This window comes from Haliotis cracherodii, unplaced genomic scaffold, assembly GCF_022045235.1.
Source record: "Haliotis cracherodii isolate W230 unplaced genomic scaffold, xgHalCrac1.p SCAF_2, whole genome shotgun sequence".
Taxonomy (NCBI): domain Eukaryota; kingdom Metazoa; phylum Mollusca; class Gastropoda; order Lepetellida; family Haliotidae; genus Haliotis; species Haliotis cracherodii.
The window spans coordinates 58,689,667-58,707,784 of NW_027266275.1; the positions used below are offsets into that span (position 1 = coordinate 58,689,667).

At 40.2% G+C, this 18,118-nt stretch overlaps 1 protein-coding gene across 8 annotated transcripts in view; it reads left to right on the forward strand.

Annotated features, from left to right (window-relative positions):
* Positions 1 to 6,271, forward strand: part of LOC139468286 (zinc finger MIZ domain-containing protein 1-like) — a 412,922-nt gene extending 406,651 nt beyond the window's left edge. For all 8 annotated transcript variants that reach the window (XM_071250157.1, XM_071250160.1, XM_071250161.1 and 5 more), the window contains 4 exons: positions 169 to 320; positions 939 to 1,070; positions 1,487 to 1,731; positions 2,445 to 6,271. In XM_071250157.1, coding sequence (XP_071106258.1) covers positions 169 to 320; positions 939 to 1,070; positions 1,487 to 1,731; positions 2,445 to 2,597 — 682 coding nt within the window. In that variant the 3' untranslated portion in view covers positions 2,598 to 6,271. The remainder of the gene's footprint in view (positions 1 to 168; positions 321 to 938; positions 1,071 to 1,486; positions 1,732 to 2,444) is intronic.
* Positions 6,272 to 18,118: the final 11,847 nt, after the last annotated feature.

An 18,118-nucleotide genomic window follows, 5' to 3' on the forward strand; every position in this document is an offset into this window, starting at 1 on the left:
CTGGTCCAGACTCGATTGTTTACAGACCACTGCCATGTAGCTGGAATATTTCTAAGTGCGGCATTAAACAATCAAACAAACTTGGCCAAGAGAACTTGTACTGGCTTACTATTGGCTCAATTGCCAGCTTTATGACTCCTGTTGCTAACCTTGTCTCCTTGTTTGCAGCAAAACAGCATTGCTGGAGGGGCTGGAGATTGACCAGTACATATGGGGCATCCTCACCAACCTCAGCAACACGGAGTTTGAGGAGGTGACCATCGACCAGACAGCCAGTTGGAAACCTGTGCCCATCAAAACCATCAAAGAGGAGGACACAGGTAGGAATCACCTAATGTTGATGTTCATAGGGTTGAACTAGATTAGATGTATTAAGTGGAGGTTAAATGGTAAAAGGCCATGCAAGTCTTAAAATTGATATTCATGGTGTTGAATGATGATGGGGTGGGACAACATTGAAGATGTACAAACAAAGAGTAGGTTATACTTTCAATATCAGTCTATGGACAAGAGAGATTATCTGGTCTGTGGACAAAGATTATCTGGTCCAGAGTTGATTATTTACAGTCCACCGTTATATTGCTGGGATATTGCTTAGTGCAGCGTTGTACAACAAACACTCACAATGACAAGAGAATCTGGGGAGAGCTGTGGTTTGTTTTGTGTCGTCATGCCAGAGACCTCACAGTGGGGTATTACTGTAGTGGCATCTAATCCACGTTTCACTTGCTATGATGCGGCTGGAATAATGCTAAGAGTGGCGTGTAACATCTTTGGGCCTGATTACAATTATGTATTTTATCTTATCCTGACTCATGCGTATGAGTCAGGATAAGTATAAGTGATATTTTTATTTTAAAAAATACATCCTACTCATGTTGGAGGCCTGTTTTTCAGTACATTGTCATTGAATGTATGTAACGTTTGTATTTGTTCAGGCCAACCGGAACCGTGTGCGAACTCACGCTGGGTGAAGGCCATGTCACCGGCCAGTATGCAGCTGCCTACCATGAACAACTGGGATCACTGCCCTCCGCCATCACCCTTTGTCATGCCTCCAGGATCACAAGGTGCGTACCATCATGTCAACTGTTACATTACATCATTAATAGTATATGGGATATACAGAATAATGAGATTCCAGGAAAATTCTACAACCCTTTATTGTTTCATTAGGAAACCTTCATAGTTTTGTGAGTCCATGATTGTTTCATTTGTAAAATATTTGTGAAATAATGTAAAATGTAAGTGAAACCATTTTCGTTATTGTAAGAGTTGCATATTGCTGTATCTTTTTGTTTGTTGAAACTCCTTGATAGTTCCATGTTGGGGGCACAGGTGGCCCAGTCGTCTAAGGCACCGCGATTCGCTGTGCAGAGTTGCGTCTCTTGGGCACGCCAGAAACCTATGATTGTGGGTTCGAATCCCAAGTGTTTCTATGTCTTGTGTTATGGTTTTGTTTCATAATTCTTGCTTGTTTTGCCAGGCGATCAGTTAAGTCAGCCCTTGCGGCATCCTGACCCTCAAGTTCCGAACGGCAACCATATGGCGCCTGGACCAAACCAAGGGGTCATGAATCACCAGAATGGGAACGGTAGCCATCCCCTCAGTCACACGCCTAACTCCAACCAGCACAATCCAGGGGGGCCAGGGGACCACAGCTTATCCGATCTCACCTTCGATCCTGCAGCTAGTTTTGGGGAAACAGAGGGTGGACAACCAGGTTTAGATGTAAGTTGCAGAATGTGTTTACTATTCTTTTTTATATGTGTTATTGTAGGTATTCAAATGAAACGTAAATTACTTTTAAAGAGACATGACTGATATGGTTTAGACTTGGAACTTTTACTTTGTAAGACGTGTAGGAAAACAAGTGCTGTTTTATTGAATAGTCATGATATTGATTATAATATGTGAATTTAAGTTTAGGAAGCCTGTAGCCACTCTATGCCCTAATACCACCAGTTGAAGTAGTTTTACTAAAGACTCCCAAACCCACATAAACTAGGTGTTGTCTAACCTATCCTATCTCTTTCAGTGTCAAATGCTCACTGTGAATCAATGCTCACCTTGACATAGGTTTACATAAAATTACAAATCTCGTAAAGACCCTTTAGTTAACCATTAAAATATTAGTTCATTTACTTTTTAAAAGTTCATCCTAAGCTATTCCAGATTATACCACTCAATTCAAAACAAGAATGTAGAAAAATTCACTTTTAGCATTTGTCAGTGAGAGGGTTAAGATATTATTGACTTCACTAGTGGTTGTAGATTTCAGTTGTATTGGATATACGTAAAGTCTAACAGCTGTGGCTTTTTAGAGTGTTTTGAGGGTAACAACGGTACAATGGGCATGTGTTCTTACAGAATGTTTGAGGATGTTCTTAGAGATTTTTAATTATTGGATATGTCAATGATGCAATGCTTTTTCTCTGTTGCAGCTTTTGCCAGAAAATCTCGGTGATCCTATTGAACTGTTATCATACCTCGGTCCACCCGACGGTACGGAGTCCTCAAATCAAAACACTAACTGTGGGGGTGGGACAACGGGGGCACAAAATAGTGACGATATTTTGGCATTGTTTGAGGCGTGAACCGATGTCCAAATGTGAAGAACCTGTGATCCCATGTGTGTGAGATAGGACTCCTGTTCAGACCAGCAACAGTCCAAGCGACGACGTTGCTGGTGGAGCAACTTCAGACTCACTCAATCATTTGTCATCATCATCTTCATCTCTGACCTAGAAAGCCGACCGAGGAATACTGTGCTACCGTGACAAAACATTACAGGGCAGGAAGAATGGGGGATGTGTGCTCAAAAATAAAAGTGCAAAGGGCGGGAAGAATCAGGGATGCTGGCAGTCCTGAAAGGAAAAAAAAAGCCACAGCAAGTGCAGCAGATTTTTGTTTTCTATTTTGTGCAAAAAAAAATACAAACCTGCTGTGAACAAGATAGTGACTTGATTCTCCATACTGTGTCTGTTGTCTCATCTGTGTCATATTGCAAGTTGTGTCAGCAATCATGTGACCTTTTGACCTTGACCTTGCCAATGAAGGACATGGCAGGCATGTTGCTAAAATGATAGCCTCAAAAGACTATAAACAGCAAAATATATATATTTGTGTTTATTTTTACCAGTGAATGCCATGCCGACTTTTGGCGAGGGCATTTGTTGCAGACATCACCGTGTTATTTTAAGACATGATTTTGAATGTTTGTGAGACAGTGACTCGCTGTGTATTCAATATGAACCTGCAGTGGTCTCGGGACAATGCGACGAGCGAGACAGGAATATGTCTTGGTGACAATTCAGGAAATCTTCACCTAAAGATCATATCAAACGGACATTTAGTTAGTAGAGGCAGCAACACACTCACCCTGCATTTTTTTTAAATCGTTACACACATGAAGTACAGTGTCTTTAATTTTTTACATTTTTTTGTTTCGTCGTTACTCATCGTGATAACCAGAATCATACACTATCTGAAAATAAGACTGAGACATTTTGAGGAAGGATACTTGCAATATTAAATAAACCTAGATCGTAGACAGGTCACAGTCCAGTGCTTCTCTTTACAAACCTACAATATGTGCAAAGAGAAATATTTATATTCAGTATGCAATGAATTTTAAAGGCAATACCCAAAGGAAGAATTGAATGAGGGATTTTTGTGGAGCTTAGCAATTATCGGTTTGGTGCAACCTGTCATATTTTTAAAAAAGATATTCATTTTTAGCTGTGCAACTTGTAAATTTAATTCCCAAAAGAAGTCATGAAGATATTTATATTATGTTAAAATTCCATTGCTGTGTCTCCTCACCGGAGTTTAATTCATAGGGCAGTTGGTGAACTGTAGTGCTTCTGTTTCGAGTAAGTTGTCTCCATTTTAGTAGTATTATTTGTCTAATTTGTAGTATATCTGAGAAAACCACAATGACAACAAACCATGACTGTTACCATGGCAATGCCGCTTGTTTCTAGTGTGTTGACAATTTTGCCATCACAGGATTAAACACTATTATACCCTTGGATACAGTTGTAGGCAGTGGTTAGGAGGAAAGATTGTTTTATAAATTATTTAACATCAATCCTGACATTTTTGTATTCATTATGTCATTTGTCCTTGTAGTTGTTAAACCTGTGAGTTTTGTATCTTTACGCTTTTAATTATTTTACTGATCACTTGTTGTTTTAAAGGTGCTTAATTTCAATTAAATTCATAATTCCTTTCTAATCAGTGTCGATGAAAATTCACAGAAAATCTATATTTTTAGTTCCCCCTTCTCCCTCAGAGCGCCTTCCAATATATATACATATATATATATATAAGATATAACCAATTGTTACCATTGCCAACCCGAAGCAAGTTAGAACTGTATATTATTTAAGCTCATTTTAAACATTGTACATAAACGAGTGTTGTCCATTTCATAGGCTTGTTCAAGTTGACTTGAAAATAACTTTATGTTACCATGGTTATTAGTGTAGGGGAAGTGTAAATATTTTAAAGTTTAAACATTTATAATTATCAGATGACACTGTTAATGTGAAACTTCCCTCTCCCCCTCCCAAGCCCACAGCTGTTAGATTTTATTTATATCCAATACAACTGAAATCTACACCCACTAGTTAAGTCAATTTCTCAATAATATCTTAACCCTTTCACTGCCAAATGCTGAATGTGAATTCTTCTACATTCTTGTTTTGAATTGAGTGGTATAATCTGGAATAGCTTAGGATGAATTTTTAAAAAGTAAATGAACTAATATTTTAAGGGTTTAATTAATGGTCTTTAAGGGATTTGTAATTTTATGTAAACCTATGTCAAGGGAATTACACCTTGATTCACAGTGAGCATTTGACATTGAAAGAGATAGGATTGGTTAGACAACACCTAGTTTATGTGGGTTTGGGAGTCTGTAGTAAAACTACTTCAACTGGTGGTATTAGGGCATAGAGTGGCTACAGGCTTCCTAAACTTGTGCTAGACAATAGGCTTATATTGTGGATATTTTAAGATGAAAGGACATGAGGATTGATTTAACATTGTTCAACTCGGAAGGGGATATGAATATGTTATCTGGATTTTAAGTAAATGGTATCTGGTATATAAATGATGTTTTACCTGGTTTGGTTCAAATTAAGTGTTGTTTTTCCAAGACATGACACAGGAAGCACTTCTCATATGCATTTTTTTTTTTTTTATGCTTTTCATCTTTCTTTTTCTACTATCAACATTTTAAGAACTCATGAAAGGCACAATGTTTTATTTTTAAAATGATTTTAGAAATAAAGAGTGTGAATGTATGTACAATCTCCACAATACAAGCCTGTGTATTTGTAGACAAATGTTAATAGTGTACATCCGGACTGCCACTTCTCGCCTATGAAGTTGGTTGGTACTGACAGCCTGTGTATTTATTGTCTTCTTTGTACAGTGTATTTTATCAACGGTCTCGCCCCTCCCCCCTCCCGTGTACAAAACTCCCTGCCCGACCCCCTCTTATGAGTTGCAGTATTGTGATGTACAAAACTCACCTGCCTATGTCAAAAAATACAACCAATAATTTATTTTTTCCTCTCAGCTCATCCAAATGAATTCAATTCTTGCTGGATCTCAAAACTATTGACCCTGGTGTCCATGTCACTGTCATGACAACTGTTGTTGTGGCAACGGTTGCCAAAGATACCAAGGTTGACTTAGATCAGCCATTTTGTTTCTTTTTGTAAATTCTTGCTAAGAGCTGCAGACCACTCACAAGGAGATCTTAGCAAGAATAGGGTCTAGATGACATGGAGTTTGATGAATTGAAATTTTATTTATTTCCAAAATAAATATATATCTACATATGTTCAACAAAAAATCAAATTATACTGGATCTAGATCTGGTAGATTTATGTTGGTATCAATTGTATATATTATTTCACACTAATAATATTCCACAAGAAAATCGAAATTGCTTATGGAAGACAATTGTTAATTTTCCAGCTGCTGAACAGCATTTAAATATATTCTAATAATGCAATTTGTAACACGACCAGCCGTGAGCATCTAGACCCTCTTGTTCATGTACTATGCCCGAAACTTTCATCACGTGACCCAAGGGAACCATTCAGCTGCTGTGAAGAGATCATGACGTCACTTCCGGCTTCTGTGCAATGAGTGTACATTTCAGAGTCAGCAATGACATGTGATTTTGACACCAAAAATATGTCCTTTAGTCCCTTTCATGTGATCATTATTTAATCCAATAAATGAGATAAAATTAAGCTAATGTTTTGTGTTCATTACGATGGCCACATTAAGTTGGATATATCCTGACTGCCGTGGCAGAATTGCAATCCTGTGCCCACGCGCCTCTTCCATGAGACGGATAAACATCCCAGAACATATTTTTTCTCATGTCGTTCTGAAAGGGTATATGGAAGCAAAACGTCAATACTTCATGGGTTTGTACTTGCCACCATAACCGTACACATGTGGTCATTTTATAAAGGAATTGGCAGTTCGTGGAGATTGTTTGTTTGTTTGTGGGTTAACGTCGCACTGAGCAATATTTCAGCTTTATGACGGCGGTCTGTAAATAATCGAGTCTGGACCAGACAATCCAGTGATTGACATCATGGGCATCGATCCAGACAGTTGGGATCGATGACATGCATCAACCAAGCCGGCGAGCCTGACCACCCGATCCCGTTATTCGCCTCTTACGACAAGCATACATCGCTTGGGTAGCATGGGAATTACTCCCGGAAGACAAAATAACATATTGTGTTATGGGAGCACTACGTTTGCCTGATATTGATATAGAAGCAATGTGCAGAGAAGAAGACGCAAGGCTGAAGCTGTGTTTCAAAAGAAAGACTGACGTTTGCGCGATGTAATCTGAGCCCCATTGGTCGTGGCACTGGAAGGTTTCCTTCTACCTGGACCCAGGTCGTGATTGGATTCGTTGCTTGGTGTAGTAGTCAAACTGCAAATGAACCGTACGTATTCGCGGGTGATGGCTGGTTGGTTGGTTTGTTGTTTAACGCCGCACTCCAGCTATATGACGGTTGTCTGTAAATAATCGAGTCTGGACCAGACAGTCTAGTGATTGACATCATGAGCATCGATCCACGCAATTGGGATCGATGACATGCATCAACCAAGTCAGCGAGCCTGACCACCCGATCCCGTTAGTCGCCTTTTACGACAAGCATAGTCGCCTTTTACGTGAAGCATGGGTCCTGAAGACCTACTCTACCCCGGAATCTTCAAGGGTTCGTGGGTGATGGAGGAACATTGTGTCTTACAAACCCGTGACGTATTGACGATGATGGAAACAGTCAACGTGCGTCAATGAAACCAGGATACGTAAGTATGTCCAAGGTTTATGTCTTGTAAGAGTGAGTGAATTTAGCGGGCTTTGATTGATTGGTTGTTTGTTTAACGACGCACACGTCCCAAGCAGTCGGGTTAACATGACACACAAAGTAACTGAAAGTGAGTCTCCATGTTCCACGGGGCGGTGGGAAAGCCCAGTGGTTAAAGTGTTTGGTCGTTACGCCCAAAGACCGGATTCGATTCCCCACATGAGGGCAACGTACTGTCGTGATATTGCTGGAATATTGCTAAAAGCTGTGTAAAACCACACTTACTCCCTCACTGAGCTACAAACTGCATGGCCAGCTGACATGTCGTTGTACCCCGCGACATAGATTAATGCTCACACTGTCGACCCCTGGTTTGTCTGCACCGAGCTAAAAATATATTACTGGCTGTCTTCACATGATTGCCATATCGATGATCTAGGTGTCAAGAATATGTACTCATCTTTTCACAAGCTATTTGACCCGTGAAGATCCGGGGTAGAACAGGTCATCAGCAACCCATGCTTGCCGTAAAAGGCGACTGTGCTTGTCGTAAAAGGCGACTAACAGGATCGGGTGATCGGGCTCGCTGACTTGGTTGATGCATGTCATCGATCCCAATTGCGCGGATCGATGCTCATGATATTAATCACTGGATTGTCTGGTCCAGACTCGATTATTTACAGACCGCCGTCATATAGCTGGAATATTGCTGAGTGCGGCGTTAAACAACAAACAAACAAACACAAGCTAATTAAACTCACAATACTCTCTCATCTCGGGCAGCCATTGAATTTAAGGACACAACAGTACAATCAGATTTACCAAAAATATCGGGACATATGAAGAGACGATTAGTCACAAGCGGCAAGTAATATCCTCAAATACTTTTTTTTTTTAAAAAGCAGGACATTCTAATTAAAAACAGCAATACTGCACTTAATTACTCGACTTACATGTTTACAAAAACATATTTCTGTTATGGCAAGGTCAGAGGTCCCGCCCCAAACGACAGTTGTCGTGCGATATCTGCGTTGCCTGTTTCCGGCGCAGGATGGCAATGCAAAAAGAGTTTGTAAACAAGGCACGATTTTTGCGTGATGTTTGATCGTATTAGGTGCACACGCTTTGAATAATTCGACTGGGAGAAAGTGATTTTTTGAAACATAAACCGACAGGCACTGTTATTTCCTAATAGATTATCTCTTAACTTAATGTATACGATTGATTAACAGTCTAAGAAATGGTTCAATATAGAAGTGCACAGTCTGAATATAGTTTTCAGGCCATGTGCTGTTATATATCACACTACGGAATTATTTCGTTATCTCTGCCCCCGGCTGCAGCTCGGATGATTATTGTTCATTGCCAAATATGACAGATCAGTGATGAGGTGAGGTGAACTGGGGCTTAATGTTGCGTTCACGATTATTGCACTTATAAAGCGGCTTTCGTCACGCACGCACACCCGCCGCTGTAGAAGTGCAATAATTTTGAACGCGACGTTAATCCAGTGTGTGAGTGCGCGCGCGCGTGTACGTGCGTGCGTGAGTGCGTATCGCTGCGTAAAATAGCCCATCCTAATGCCAGTTTAAAAGTGTTAGCCCATGACAAAAAAATTAACATAGAAACCCTACTCAGATACAGGAGGCTAACTTTGGAGCTCGCCAGGTTTAAATGTGAAGCTCCACGCAGGGAGGGGCACGGGTGGCTCAGTCGTCTAAGGCGATTTGCTGTGCAGAGTTGCGTCCCTTGGGCACGCCAGAAACCTATGATTGTGGGTTCGAATCCCGGTTCGCCCCGATTATGTTTCTAGGTTTGTCAGCACCATACCCGTGCTCGTAAGAGGTAAACGTCTGAGACCTGCATCACTTCGGGCTTTCCTCCCACATTAAGCTGACACGCCGCGATATAACTGGAATACTCTTAAAAGCGGCGTTAAACCCAACTCACTCACACTCCACTCAAGGAAAGAAAAATAACCATCTTTGAATGTATTTTGGTATGACTCGGCCGGGGATCAAACTACCGACCTTCGGGCAGACGTTCTGTCCACCATGCTTCTGAGGCGGGCGACATATCAATACCGAGTCATTGCCATTATAACTGGTATGTTACAATTACGTAAGCGTAATAAAATGTAAACTATTCGTATTTGGACAATGTGCGGCGTAGGTATCTCACTGAGAGCCGGAAAGACAGATTATGACGTAATATAGCAGATGAATACAAGTTAATGTATTATATACTTGGGCAGATACACAATTGTATTATACACTTGGGCAGATACACAGTTGTATTATACACTTGGGCAGATACACAGTTGTATTATATACTTGGGCAGATACACAGTTGTATTATACACTTGGGCAGATACACAGTTGTATTATATACTTGGGCAGATACACAGTTGTATTATATACTTGGGCAGATACACAGTTGTATTATACACTTGGGCAGATACACAGTTGTATTATACACTTGGGCAGATACACAGTTGTATTATATACTTGGGCAGATACACAGTTGTATTATATACTTGGGCAGATACACAGTTGTATTATATACTTGGGCAGATACACAGTTGTATTATACACTTGGGCAGATACACAGTTGTATTATGAACTTGGGCAGATACACAGTTGTATCATACACTTGGGCAGATACACAGTTGTATTATATACTTGGGCAGATACACAGTTGTATTATACACTTGGGCAGATACACAGTTGTATTATACACTTGGGCAGATACACAGTTGTATTATATACTTGGGCAGATACACAGTTGTATTATATACTTGGGCAGATACACAGTTGTATTATATACTTGGGCAGATACACAGTTGTATTATACACTTGGGCAGATACACAGTTGTATTATACACTTGGGCAGATACACAGTTGTATTATACACTTGGGCAGATACGCAGTTGTATTATATACTTGGGCAGATACACAGTTGTATTATACACATGGGCAGACGAATACACAGTTGTATCATACACTTGGGCAGATGAATACACAGTTGTATTATACACATGGGCAGATGAATACACAGTGGACCTTCTGGACACAAGGGCATATTGTAAACAGTGCATCTAACAGGAGCTAGGACCGACTGAGATACCGTTTATTATTGGCACAGGGTATAACGATATACAATATACCTTGTAAACACAGAGTTTATGTTGCAAACACTCGGACAGATTGATACACACTTTATGTTGCAGACACTTGGGCAGATTAATAAACAGTTAATTATTATTCGCACAGGGTACAACGATATACAATATACCTTGTAAACACAGAGTTTATGTTGCAAACACTCGGACAGATTGATACACAGTTTATGTTGCAGACACTTGGGCAGATTGATACATAGTTTATGTTGCAGCCACTTGGGCAGATTGATACATAGTTTATGTTGCAGACACTTGGGCAGATTGATACACAGTTTATGTTGCAGACACTTGGGCAGATTGATACAGAGTTTATGTTGCAGACACTTGGGCAGATTGATACACAGTTTATGTTGCAGACACTTGGGCAGATTGATACATAGTTTATGTTGCAGACACTTGGGCAGATTGATACACAGTTTATGTTGCAGACATCTGGGCAGATTGATACATAGTTTATGTTGCAGACACTTGGACAGATTGATACACAGTTTATGTTGCAGACAATTGGGCATATGGATAATCAATTACATATGCACGAGGACAGATCGATACACGGTTTATGTTGCAGACACTCGGACAGATTGATACACAGTTTATGTTGCAGACACTTGGGCAGATTGATACTCAGTTTATGTTACATATGCACGAGGACAGATTGATACTCAGTTTATGTTGCAGCCACTTGGGCAGATTAATACACAGTTAACGTTGTAGACACTTGGGCAGATTGATCACCAGTTTATGTTACATACACGAGGACAGATCGATACACAGTTTATGTTGCAGACACTTGGGCAGATTAATACACAGTTAATTATTATTCGCACAGGGTATAACGATATACAATATACCTTGTAAACACAGAGTTTATGTTGCAAACACTCGGACAGATTGATACACAGTTTATGTTGCAGACACTTGGAAAGATTGATACATAGTTTATGTTGCAGACACTTGGGCAGATTGATACATAGTTTATGTTGCAGACAATTGGGCATATTGATAATCAATTACATATGCACGAGGACAGATCGATACACGGTTTATGTTGCAGACACTTGGGCAGATTAATACACAGTTAATGTTGCAGACACTTGGGCAGATTGATCATCAGTTTATGTTACATACACGAGGACAGATCGATACATAGTTTATGTTGCAGACACTTGGGCAGATTAATACACAGTTAATGTTGCAGACATTTGGGCAGATTGATCATCAGTTTATGTTGCAGACACTCGGACAGATTGATACACAGTTTATGTTAAAGACACTCGGACATACTGACACATTAAACGGAGTCTCATACGGTTTCCAGATTATTTGCACAAATACACAAAGCTTTGAAATATATCCTCGGCAACAGTAACGACAGTTACAAATATAATACATGTATATGAAACTGTTCGCGTGCTGTGTATCGATGTGTATTTTGCAAATTGCATCAATGACCTTGTTTCCATGATGAGGTGTGCATGCCAAGTGGCGCCGCAAATTGCAGTTGCGTCCCTTTGCCGTGATAGGATCTGCTGATCGCTGTTTCCAATATCTAAGACTTGTGGGTTTCACTAAAATGTTCAACGTGTATACGTTGCGTTACATAATGTGGTGGCAATCGACTGACACTGGCAGGCGACAGTTATGGAAATAATGTTCGAAGCGGCGTTTAAACCGAACTATTCACCCAGTTATCAGGTGGGACATGGTTCTCCTATGGGATCTGCCGTCAAATTATTCAACAAAGTTTCGGGGCTAATTTTTAGTGATTTTCACAGACTTAAGATGTAAAGTAATATTCCTAGGTGTGTTTGTTGTATAACGCCGCACTCAGCAATATTCCTGCTATATTACGATGGCATGCAATCAGACAAGCCTGATCACCCGTTCCACTTACGACAAGCATATGTTGCAGGGGACCTATACTCTTACCCGGAATTACAACGAGTATGTTCCTAGGTATCAAAGAAACGTTATATGTCCTCAACGCTTGTTATAGTCACGTCCAAATAGCATGGTGTTAAACAGAGTTTCAACACGGACACTCACAATCGTCAAAGGCCTGTCGCCTGCCTCCGTGGTCTAGTGGTAGAGCGTCCGCCCGGAGAGCGGAAGGGCCGGGGTTCGATACCCGGCCGCGTCATACCAAAAGACGTTAAAAGATGGTACTTGTTGTAACCCTGTCTGGCGATCGGCATTAAGGGGCTAAAACAAGGACTGGTCGGCTCGGAGTCAGTATACTGTGTCTGAGTGGGGTATTCATGTTAAACTGCGGCATGGTATCTCAGTGGGCTAGCACTATAAATCGGCATCAGTCCGGACTAGTACAAGCAGCCAAAGAAACACACACACGTACATGCAGAATGCTATCAATGTCACTGAAAGTTTAATGTTACTGTAAATACGCATATATGAATCTTTTGATCGGGGGAGGTTGGTGGGTGGTGGGTGGTGGGTGTGGATGGTGGGAGGGGCACAACCTCGTGCTGTTATAAGGATATTTACAATCATGATTATATCAATAACTAAAGAGAAGACAACAAAAGAGGATTAATCTATCATATATTAATTAAACTACACATACCGCAGGTATCCAGGTACTAGTATCCGCGCAAATTCGGTTTTATTTGTTCCCCGACCAGTGGACCCGTTTGCATTCCAGTTATCATTCTCAACTCCCTGGGGAGTATACAACACAATCTGCCAAGAGGCACTAGAAGGTTTTTACATCCACCTCACATATCGGGTACCCATTTCCTGCTGGGTGAACAGAGGCACATTTGAACTGAGTCACTTGCCCAGGGTGACAAAACACGTGTTTATACTTGTGTTTCGGGGGTATGTACGTATTCGTGTTTCCACCATCTGGTGATCTACCATCGGACGAGTGGGTTCTTTGAGTGCACAGGGTGAATGTACTGTACATACTGTATATTAATACTGAAAGACCCGTGAAGATCCGGGTTAGAATTGATCTTCAACAACCCATGGGAAGAGACGACTAACGGGATCGGGTGGTCAGGGTCGCTGACTTGGTTAATGTATGCCATCGTATCCCTGTTGCGTAGATGGATGCTCATAATATCAATCACTGGATTGTCTGGTCAAGACTCAATTATTTACAGACCGTCGACTGAAACAAATTCAACAGAAGGCACCATTGACATTGTTGTTATAACCACTTAAAATTCAGATTGACGCAATCAATTAAACAAACCCAGTTCCTTATCAACTAAACTCAAGCCACCGGGACAGGCCACGATCAACACGTGATGAATACTTCCGGGTTCAATACGGATGTTGCAAGAAATAACTATTGACGCTGAAATGCGTACTGCTCAACGTCACGTTTTACGCGACAAAGCACCATGTTATCATGTAAAGTTAAAATAGCGGATATGTGAACAATGAGTGAAAGAATGCACATTTATCGAAGGAAATATCTACACACAACTTATGAGTGTTATTACGTTGGTTTGGTTTAGAGGGGTACAACATGAGTGTACGTATTTAGGTTTTAAGTCACATTGTTACTTCAGGGAGTGGACAGGGGGATTTAGTTGTTGCGATTTGACAGTTTCCTTTCAAGGAAATACGACGAAACAGGATGCATTACTCTAATTCCACACTGAGTGTTACACTGCTATTTCTACAATAACCCCTGCTTTCCTGTCGTTATGCCACTGTACGCATCGCAATTATTTTATGTTCCCAGAATATGGCTACTAACATTTACAAACCATTTTTATGAAAGTAACTCCTCATTTATAGAACAATAACTGAGTAGGTGTAGTACAATACCTCAGTATGTGTAGTACAATACCTCTGCATGTGTAGTACAATACCTCTGTATGTGTAGTACAATACCTCAGTATGTGTAGTATAATAACTCTGTATGTGTAGTACAATACTGCTGTATGTGTAGTATAAAACCTCAGTATGTGTAGTATAATAACTCAGTATGTGTAGTATAAAACCTCAGTATGTGTAGTATAATAACTCAGTATGTGTAGTACAATACCTCTGTATGTGTAGTATAATAACTCTGTATGTGTAGTATAATAACTCTGTATGTGTAGTACAGTACCTCTGTATGTGTAGTACAACTACTCTGTATGTGTAGTACAATACCTCAGTATGTGTAGTATAATAACTCTGTATGTGTAGTACAATACTGCTGTATGTGTAGTATAAAACCTCAGTATGTGTAGTATAATAACTCAGTATGTGTAGTACAATACCTCTGTATGTGTAGTATAATAACTCTGTATGTGTAGTATAATAACTCTGTATGTGTAGTACAGTACCTCTGTATGTGTAGTACAACTACTCTGTATGTGTAGTACAATAACTCTGTATGTGTAGTACAATACATATGTATGTGTAGTATAATAACTCTGAATGTGTAGTACAATACCTATGTCTGTGTAGTACAACACCTCTGTATGTGTAGTACAATACTTCTGTATGTTTAGTATAATAACTCTGTATGTCTAGTACAATACCTCTGTATGTGGAGTATAACACCTCTGTATATGTAGTACAATAGCTCTGTATGTGTAGTACAATACCACTGTATGTGTAGAACAACACCTCTGTATGTGTAGTACAACACCTCTGTATGTATGGTATTACTGTTCTGCTACCTAGGATGGTATTACAGTTCTGCTACTTAGGATGGTATTACAGTTCTACTATCAAGGATGGTATTACAGTTCTACTGCCCAGGATGGTATTACAGTTCTACAACCTAGGATGGTATTACAGTTCTACTACCAAGGATGGTATTACAGTTCTACTACCAAGGATGGTATTATAGTTCTACTACCCAGGATGGTATTACAGTTCTTCTACCCAGGATGGTATTACAGTTCTACTACCAAGGATGGTATTACAGTTCTTCTACCCAGGATGGTATCACAGTTCTACTACCAAGGATGGTATTACAGTTCTACTTACAAGGATGGTATTACAGTTCTACTACCCAGGATGGTATTACAGTTCTACTACCTAGGATGGTATTACAGCTCTACTACCCAGGATGGTATTACAGTTCTACTACCCAGGATGGTATTACAGTTCTGCTACCTAGGATGGTATTACAGTTCTACTACCAAGGATGGTATTACAGTTCTGCTACCCAGGATGGTATTACAGTTCTACTACCTATGATGGTATTACAGTTCTACTACCCAGGATGGTATTACAGTTCTGCTATCCAGGATGGTATTACAGTTCTGCTACCTATGATGGTATTACAGTTCTACTACCCAGGATGATATTACAGTTCTACTATCCAGGATGGTATTACAGTTCTGCTACCCAGGATGGTATTATAGTTCTACTACCCAGGATGGTATTACAGTTCTACTACCCAGGATGGTATTACAGTTCTACTACCTAGGATGGTATTACAGTTCTACTACCCAGGATGGCATTACAGTTCTACTACCTAGGATGGTATTACAGTTCTACTACCCAGGATGGTATTACAGTTCTACTACCCAGGATGGTATTACAGTTCTGCTACCTAGGATGGTATTACAGTTCTACTACCAAGGATGGTATTACAGTTCTGCTACCCAGGATGGTATTACAGTTCTACTACCTATGATGGTATTACAGTTCTACTACCCAGGATGGTATTACAGTTCTGCTATCCAGGATGGTATTACAGTTCTGCTACCTATGATGGTATTACAGTTCTACTACCCAGGATGATATTACAGTTCTACTATCCAGGATGGTATTACAGTTCTGCTACCCAGGATGGTATTATAGTTCTTCTACCCAGGATGGTATTACAGTTCTTCTACCCAGGATGGTATTATAGTTCTACGATCTGTGATTGCATTTCGGTCAAATAGAATTCAACACCTCGTGCATGTCCTTTTTGGATATGACATTGAAAAAAATTCGTCCCGCAACAAAACTGAAATAAAATGTTCATATGATCGGTCAAGAGGCATGTCTCGTCTGAAACAGAAATAACAAAGCTGCATATGGCATAATCTATTGTAACGTGGACGAAAGTATCTCGTTGTAGCAAAACAACATGCACGTATTATATAAAAGTTACCGCAAAACAATGGTAGGAGGCATGTGGAGGTAATATAGAACCAACTTGATAAGGCTTTCTAGGCTGTATCTTATAATATACTACTCGAAAGACGTTAACGAACATCCGATTTTTACATATTACTATAGTTAATGTGGCATGAAATGACTATAGTCATATGAAAAAATGGATGTTTTCTTTAACTGTTTTCGAGTAGTATATATGGGCTTAAAGTTTCAGCCAAATGGCATGTGCTGCACTATTTCAAATCGGTCCACGACGAACAGTCAGTCAGCAGAATATTGCTTTTTACCGAGATCATATTCTGATAACACTGCATCTATTTCCATCCAAATCACAATCTGTGCATTTACGTCAGCAGTTAGTTAATTGTCAGTGGTGCAAACCGCCAACCGATTTATACCGAATGACCTTCGTCAGAGATCGGGGTAACCCGAAAAACTCAATAAACGCTATATGTTTCACTGAATTAAATTTCCAGTTGTCTGTTGATGACATTGTGAATCGGACAGCCTTGCACTTACAACCACCTTGTCATATATACAGTACAGCTAATGGTTGTTAGGCGTTTTGATCGTATAAGGGACTGGCAGGTGAGAGGGGGGTGGGGTTCTGGGAGTTGGGGTCGGGGCGGGGCGGTGTGGGGGTGGAGGTTGCAGGTTATGACATCAGAGGGGGGGGGGGGGGCATGACAATTACAAATTTAACACATCCATGGTGGTGGGGGGGGGGGGGGGGGGGGGGGTCCAAATTATTTAGGGACTGTTCATTTATTAGGAGGGAGGGAGCAAACAAAAATGGATACATGGTATTTGGGGGCAGAAGACATGTTACATAAAATTGGGCGGGGGAGTCGGGTCAGCAAAAATTAATACACTCCCGCCGGAAACATACATTCCTAATCGTTCTACATCCCAGGTATCCATCTCAACATCCAAACATCGTCACACTACTGTTCGCGAGCTTAATGGTCCTATGGATGGGTTTTGTCTCATGTGTCTTGGTTCTGCGGAGAGAAGCATTCATTGTTTTCTTGGTTTATACGGATTTAAGTTATTCTATGTGGGTGCTCGTGGTTTGTCTCAATTACGTCAAACAAGCTATCACATTGATCGGAATAACTGGGGCAGCTGTATGAGGACATCATTATTCCTTTTTGGAACTCACCCACTAATATAATTCAGCTGTGACCGTCCACGAAGTAATTATTTTCGGATAACAAATGATTGAATCCACACGGTTTTTAAAAAAATTAAATAGAACTACACTAGCTGACATCACCTTTTCAATATTCAAACATTTTTAGAAACATAACTGAGTTTTTGTGCACTGGAGAAGCACATCTTTAACCAGGTATGGCTGATACACAGGCCTGGCCCATACAACTCATCACCAATCACTCACCAATCACCATCACTCACCAATCACTAGACTAATATTTAGACCCAGAAATAAACTTATCCTATTATTTAAAAAAATATATATCTAAAAAAATAAAAA